Source organism: Diachasma alloeum, unplaced genomic scaffold, assembly GCF_001412515.2.
Source record: "Diachasma alloeum isolate Michigan unplaced genomic scaffold, Dall2.0 Dall_scaffold_78908, whole genome shotgun sequence".
NCBI lineage: Eukaryota > Metazoa > Arthropoda > Insecta > Hymenoptera > Braconidae > Diachasma > Diachasma alloeum.
In genome coordinates, this window is record NW_021683643.1 from 1,520,142 (window position 1) to 1,527,756 (window position 7,615).

Below are 7,615 nucleotides of genomic sequence, written 5' to 3' on the forward strand. Positions count from 1 at the left end.
CCAATAATTCTCGAAAGTATCCATAAAAATCGCAATCTATTGATTTCCTACAAAATATATTCTGGCGAACATTTCTATTTAAAAAAATGCGTAAGAAAGCCCATTCTATCCGGTAATAATATTCACTTTTTTCAATAAAGTAATCAATTGGAAGTACTGAAATTAAGCGCTAAAGGAACTTGAGAGAAGTTGAAAAATTACTTTTCACTAGTACCTTTGGTACTTGTGAAAAGTACTAAAAGTACTGGCAGTAAGTAGTGATACTACTTCCTCCCAGTACCATTTCTATTCGATCGGAAGAAGTGGTACTTCACCTAAGGACACAAAATGTACTTGGGACGAGTATTTTTAGAACTTTTCAAACGTGAACTTCCCCCAAGTACCGGTTTGTACTGGTAAGTAATTTTTTTTTTGGGTGCGCGCGTTGTCATGATGAAATTTAAACTTGATGAGGTAATCTGAACGTTCAAAAAATCCTGACGTGCACACCTCAACGAGATAAGGATGATGACGGATCTATTGGAGGGGGGGATTGTACTCTGCTCCTCTCAAGGAGCTCTGGCGATAATGAAGGATCTGTTGCAGCTCGATTTTACAATGGCAAATCGCCGAGCTGGCTTAGACTCACCACATTCCTTAGTGGCAATTTGTGGTTTTGCAAGATTACACACAAGCTCCGCAGCACTCCGTAAGGAGCTAAACCGTTCAAACGAGTTCGAGATACTCCAAGCCCATTTCACGATGTTCATCAGCACATTATTCTGTGATTGCTGTGATAATGTTCGACGCTTGAATGTAGAAGTCGATTTTAGAACAGTAATGCTCTGGTTGCTGACCCAAAACAGACTTTTTCCTCCACTTGGTATTTATCTAAGAATTCTGATGATCTTTCTTAAAAAATCGTTAATAATATATGCAATCAATTTGAGAAGATTATAAGAGCGAACTTTTCTCTCGCATCACAATTTTATTAAAATTCACATTGTTTTCTCATAAAACGAAGAAATAAATCTATATGTACAGTCGAGCACTAAAGTTTGTAAACAGAATACATAGAATGGAAGTTCAGGCTGTTCACGAACTTTAGTGCTCGACTGTATCAGTTTTATTTATTTGATTTTATTAATTTAATTTTAAATGACAATCAGTGACACATATTGTGATAACTTTCAAACGTACATTCTTCCTCTGCTAGATCAACTCACGCCAAGAGTATTACGTACATTCAGTTTTTTTAACAAGTGTACATATACTGGAGACCACTAATTACCTTTGCCAGAGGCATTACCACATTCCACCATGTGAACATTCTTTATGTCAGCAATTCGTGTGACCTCGGCGTAATTGTGACCATGATCGCTTTGTAATGGTTCTTTGTAATGGCATCTTGCTTCAAATCAATATATTGCCAGTGATTTATTGACCCTGATGCCGCGGTCAACTAATTTTATTGATATTTTCAACGAAAATGTTTGTATACAGACATGAATGCGGTAGTCCACACGCATCAGTAGTAAAAAATAGGCTATCAGTTCTGACCTCAAGTCAAGACCTCAAGTCAAACGGTCTAGATAGTGTAACTGAGAGGTAATGTTACAGGTCACATAAAATAATTCCAAATTGTGCAATATCATCTTCACAATTTAAGGATTTATTGCCATATACCGTATTTTTTTAAGATTTATGAATGATTTCTGACAAATGCAGATTGACGAGAAAAACTTATCGTTTTTGTATTCTACAATTAGTTAATGATTACCTCTCCAGTAGTCAATGTCCTATACTTGATATCAAACAGCATGAAGTAATTCACTATAGTCAGTGCAACTGTGCGTTGATGTTACCGTTCACATTAAATAACAGATTATTTATTATTCTCCCATTATAGATTATCTTCAGAATTTAATCGCAAATGGATAAATCAATAGAAATAAACGAAACAATTGGACATACACCTGATATCTAATCAGGGACTTCAAAGTTATCTCCACTGATGGAAATTTTATCATCTTATCCTACAAGTTTACAATGTTTAATGCATTCATTTGTAGTTGTTACTGCTCGCGCTGCCCCGTTCGGTTGTAGTTTACGTAACGTCATGAATTCAGTCGGTGTCTATTATTATCAATCCGAACGTCAAACGGAGAAGTGACAAAATGTCGGAGTTGACCATTGACTTCTCCCTTCTCGAAAAAATAATTCGGGAATTTAAGAAGGACACTACCGCTCACGTGACTGCTGTAAATTACAAAAATGTTGGTGCAGCAGGAGATAATTACACAAGTGAAGTGAAACGTATTCTAATCAAGTACACAGCTCGTGGCGATGGCGGTGACGCTGAGAAGGAAATATCATTCTTCTTGAAGCGCATGCATGACCAGACGAATGAGGCAGTAAAAACAATGGTAACGAATAGTCTCAATACTAAATGAAGTGATCTCGATTCAAGTAAATATTCATATTCAATCAGATTTGAAAATTCATTCATGTCAGGCCAAATGTCTTTCATATTCCGACCGGCCCCTCTCGAAAAATAATTATGCTGTGCAGGTATTTGCATCCTTATAATTATCCTGATATCAGTTGATGGCCACAACGAATTTCAGAAGATTTATTCATTACAATTATTAATCCTCAGAAAAGTTTATTTTATTGATTCTCGAGAAAATCCATTTCTTTTCATTACGCATTATTCCCCGGGAAGATGATGATTGACAATGACAATGTATTACCATGGAATATTTGTCAACAATTAGGACCTGATGCAAATACTTGAATAGATTACGACTTTATTTCAAATTTTTTCGGATCTATTTGAACAATTAAATGCTGCCGTTCCCAACGTTCTCTTCCATGATGCTCAGTTCCCACTGACATACCAGTGGATGAATCTTGAGAGCCTCTTGGAGTATCCTGGGATATAGCGTCGGAAGAAAGAAGATTCTTCCGTCGAAGAAACTATTTCGAGTCAAACCTTCTCCCTTTCTTGTATTTTCCGTTTGGGGTTTTGGAATGGAGCTGGATTGACGGCCCCAGATAATTGAAGTATCATTGCAGTCATTAATAAGCTGAAATTTCACCAACAATTGCCGTTAAGAGGCGCGTTGTTGTCGAAGCGACAACTTTTCAAGAGAGGGAGTGGTGTTGCGTATTTGTCCTTTTCCTTTCTCTCAACCACTTACACGTACGATCGTCTCTTTCTTTCTCGTTATTCTTTTATGTTTGTTCCTAGCCCGCGGACATGTCACTCCGTTTTATATTTCTTTTTACTATTTATTTCGCCCCAAAATCGTTTAATAAACACTCATTCTTAATTAAATGGTTTGTATTTAACAATACTAGATTAGTCCGCGCGCGTATATCCTACGCCATGGGGCTCAATGTATGTCAATTGTAGTATGCCTAAAGCATTATAATATAGTATAGTATAGAATATAATATAGTGTTATCGTAATATCTTTAATGTAGGCTATCATCATTGATAAACAACCTAATGACAAAATACGCCGAGTAGATTGGCTTCAAAAAACGTTACACTGGATTTTTTATTAAGGGATTTTTCCACAGCTCCAAAGTGTATACCAACATGAGGTGAGGATAATGATGGGACCATTGAAGGACATCAATCAAATGCTCACTGTAACGCGTATACCTCGTTTGTTGTACTTCCGCCCTGAGGAGCCCTACTTCGCGATCATGGAGGATCTGGCGCCCCTCGGTTTCGAAATGGCGAGTCGCGTGACCGGCTTAGACCTGCCGCATTCCTTAATGGCAATGCGTGGTCTTGCAGAGTTTCACGGAAGCTCTGTGGCGCTCTACGAGAAGGTAAAGAGCCTAAGCTGAAGGGGCCTTGAAATCCCTGGTGATGCCGTCGAGACTAGTCGCGAATTATTTTGAAGAGATCACGGTCTGGTAAAACATCGAAAGTTTTTGAATCGTCGCAATCTCGAAAGACATTGGATCGGTACATCTCGTCACAATTTCGGGAGGATTTATCTTGCCTGAATCTCAAGATTTTCGATTTTTTAAGTTCACGAGACGAGACAGATATCGAGACAAACATTTGAAAAACAGAAAATACTGAAACTCAGACGTGATGGATTCTTCCAAGCTCGGGACGAGATGCACCGATCCTATGTCTTTCGAGATTACGACGATTCCTAAACTTTCGATGTTTTTTTTAGACCGTGATGATCTTTCCAAAATAATTCTGGCCTAGTCTCGACGGCATTACTAGAAATCCCCCAGAACCGATTTTCTTTTCTTCACCAGATGATTCCATGATCAATTTTAGATGCCTGATTACACGAGTGCATTCACACTCGATACCTTCGACGACCAGAACCAAGGAATCTACCACTTCTTCAATAACGGTTTGAATTCAGTTGCATCTGCGATTTCGGGGTGGGAAGAACTTGGCCCCAAGTATGATTTTTCTTTTACGGACCAATGAAACATACATTCACACAGACGAATGTTGAACAGTGGATTATTTTCAGATATGCCGAGAAATTGAGAAATCTCACTAAAGTACTATTGGAAAAGACCAAGACGGCTTTCAGTCCTCGTGAGAATGAATTCACTGTTCTCAATCATGGAGATTGCAGCCAATTGAATATCATGTTCGCGCATGATGAGGATAAGAATCCTATTAAAGTTGCATTGGTGAGAAATTAACCTACATTGTAAAAATCAATTTTCGTCAGGCTTTGTGTACAGTAATGTTTTACGCAAAACCGCGCTTCCTACATATTGAGAAGAAGAAGAGCATTCGACACTTGTAGGCAGGGGTCGGCAATAATAATTACTTCAGTAATATTAAGGAAAGTTTACATTAACCCTTTGATGCTGCTAAGATTGTTCACTCCCCCAAAATTCTTTGAAATTTCAGTGCAATTGTCAGTTGATAAAAATTTCCAAAAAGTGTACCGTAAGATCCAGTCAAAAATTTTTAACACTAGGGAAGAGTTGGGCAAAACGAACCACTGATAGAAAGATGCTAATTTTTTTTCTTTCCTTCAAATCGGGAATACTGAATTAAAAGTGAGTTTCTTGGATCACAACCGTCACAGGGGTTTTATAATTTGCAATTTGATCAGATAGGCTAATCACCTCAAACCACATGTAACTTTGAAAAACCAATATTTTCTAGGAATCTGTGGATTTCTGCTGCTTATTTCTGCACAGCGTGACAGAAGCCATTTGCCGGATTACATATGACTGCTACTCTCCACATATTTTTTTTCTCCTATTTTCATTTCTAACAATTTCATTGGTAGTAGGCTTCCGAATGGTTCCCAACACTTGTTTTCAAACAATAAAACCATGTATTCATGTTATATGGCTTTCTCAGTTATCCTGATGTGAAAATGAAAAGTGAAATATAGATGCGTCAATTTTTTTTTTTCAAGAATTTTGGGTGGATTGTTCCATCTTAAGAAGTATTAAATACATCGTCCTAAGATTTGATATAAAAATGTTCCTTGACAATCCTAACTAAATTAAGCAATCCTAAAAAAAATCACGATTACAAAGCTTCCATTCGGAAGCAAAAACATGAACTATCAATTTTCTGTCAGTGGTCCGTTTTGCCCTACCCTCTCCTATACCACACGCTACCACCGAATCCTGACCTGAATATTTTGTTCGGCAGGTGGACTTTCAAATAGCGGGTTATAACTCTCCAGTAGTCGATCTGCGATCCTTGATCTCAAGCAGCACGACTCAAGATGTATATCAACACCATCAGCATGCACTGCTCCAAGAGTATCACTCAGTATTATCAGAAACAATGAAGAAATTCCATTGTAAAACGCCGATACCGTCTCTGGAGGATATTGAGAAGATGTACGATGACAGGGGATTCATCAGTGTTCTCTCAACATGTGCTGTCTATCCAATTATCCACGCTCAGCCATCCGATGTGGTTTCTCTCGATGCCATGCTATCCGAAAATTCCAAGGGAAGTAGCAGCCGGTACGAGGAGAAACACTTCAGGGAGTTGTTGATAGCTCGTCTTATTGAATTTGACAAGCGCGGATTGCTAGATCCATGATGGAAAAGAGAAATTTGAATCTTTTCGTCAATCAAAGTCTACAATAATTTGGAGACCGTAAAAACAAAGTTACTTTTTAAATAAAATAATAGTTGAAGTTATCCAATTTAGTAGTTAGCAACTCATTTTCTCGTATCGTTGTGAACGGTGTAAGGAACATATCAATATATTAGTATTCCACAGTAATATAACCGTAAAACCAAATATTGCAGTGAAGAATTGATGGTTTATTTTTCATAAATTCCATTTAAACTGTTAATTATAATACTACAGAATTCATTATCAATTCCACGCAAGTGCTTCAATCATAGTTTCGGAACGCATGTCATACTAGAAAAAAAAAACGTCAGCCATGACGATACATTCTGCATTGTCATCGCTTGAGTGTTTGTTTACGTGGCATATCGGATATATCCGCATGAAAAGTCGGAGTGACCCTCAGAGTTACGCTGACATTTGAAAAATATAATTGTATCTTATTTGTAGTCGATCAAACCGCTGACAATGGATAAGCCACCGCATAGTTTTATTTCATCCGATGCGTTTTTTCTTTGGATTAGAATTCCATCGCGCGATGAAGTCCCCGTCATGAGAGAATCTTATTCGCTTTTAAAAGTTATAATCGGAAGGTGGTGGGGGCTAACCCGATGACCATTCTCTTACAGTGACAACTTCACAGCTTCAGTTATCGTGAGGAACTTGGCTGCACCAATTCAGTCGTTGCCTATCGTTCAAGAGAAGTGGTGATGGAATGTCGAAGCTAAGGATTGACGCCCCCCTGATTGAAAAAATAATTCAAGAATTGAAGAACGATGATACCGTTTGCGTAATTAATACACGGAGAGAAAATTTTGATAAAAATTATCCTACCGTCTATAAAAGTGTATCATGAGTCAACTCGATCATCATATATTAATTTTTACTAAATTTCGGGATAGAAATGAGGAAACGATAATAGTTAACGAATGATTCACTTGAAAGGTGAAAATCGAGTCAAACAACCTTCCTGAAATATGCATTTGTTAACTATTACCGAAGGAACATTCAAATCCATTCGTTAACAATAACTAATCCTTTCTATCAGTGCAATCGAGCCAGTGGCCTTGACTGCCAATTGAGCACTTTTACCGTTCAGGAGTTAATAGCACTATTGTAATTTTATACATTCATTTTGTCAAAGCTTCATGCTGTACACGCACGAAAAAATTTAATAGAAAAACCTATTGAATTCTCTTTTCCTATCGGAAAATCTTAAAGAAGTGGTGATTCCAAAGACACGCAAGGCGTTTACGCCGCGTGAAAATGAATTCACTTTTCTCAATCACGGGGACTGCACTCAATCGGATATGTTGTTTGCATATGAGTAGAAGTACACTGATTTGGAAAAGATTTGGAAGATTTAGGTGAAGTCAATGAAGCTCTTTAACTATTAATGTTATTCGTTAACAATTAATGAATGGTGTCAATAGTTTAAAGTCCTCGTTAACGACTAAATTCTTTTCTCAGTGTATATTCACGCGTTATATATGCGATTAAGGTATTTATGGCGTGGTCAGAGGG

At 37.6% G+C, this 7,615-nt stretch overlaps 3 protein-coding genes across 3 annotated transcripts in view; 2 read left to right on the forward strand and 1 right to left on the reverse strand.

Moving 5' to 3' along the window:
• Window positions 1-7,615, reverse strand: part of LOC107047839 (lachesin) — a 213,754-nt gene that overhangs the window by 159,396 nt on the left and 46,743 nt on the right. The gene's annotated exons all lie outside the window — the stretch shown is intronic.
• LOC107047838 lies at window positions 2,039-6,271 on the forward strand. Its single transcript, XM_015270694.2, has 5 exons — window positions 2,039-2,405; window positions 3,568-3,825; window positions 4,295-4,425; window positions 4,500-4,665; window positions 5,654-6,271. Exons 1-5 carry the CDS (start codon window positions 2,157-2,159, stop codon window positions 6,053-6,055), a joined length of 1,206 nt encoding a protein of 401 aa, XP_015126180.1. The 5' UTR covers window positions 2,039-2,156; the 3' UTR covers window positions 6,056-6,271.
• LOC107047840 overlaps window positions 7,097-7,615 on the forward strand; it is a 2,065-nt gene continuing 1,546 nt past the window's right edge. The window contains exon 1 of the mRNA XM_015270696.1: window positions 7,097-7,458. Within this exon, the coding sequence (XP_015126182.1) occupies window positions 7,358-7,458 (101 nt within the window). The 5' untranslated portion in view covers window positions 7,097-7,357. The remainder of the gene's footprint in view (window positions 7,459-7,615) is intronic.

Bases quoted from the DNA above. Each gene is read 5' to 3' on its own strand.
- LOC107047838 (XM_015270694.2), top strand. From the start codon at position 2,157: ATGTCGGAGTTGACCATTGACTTCTCCCTTCTCGAAAAAATAATTCGG. The intron at 2,406-3,567 runs GTAACGAATAGT...ATTTTTCCACAG, and splicing joins ATGAGGCAGTAAAAACAATG to CTCCAAAGTGTATACCAACA. The intron at 4,426-4,499 runs GTATGATTTTTC...GATTATTTTCAG, and splicing joins TGGGAAGAACTTGGCCCCAA to ATATGCCGAGAAATTGAGAA.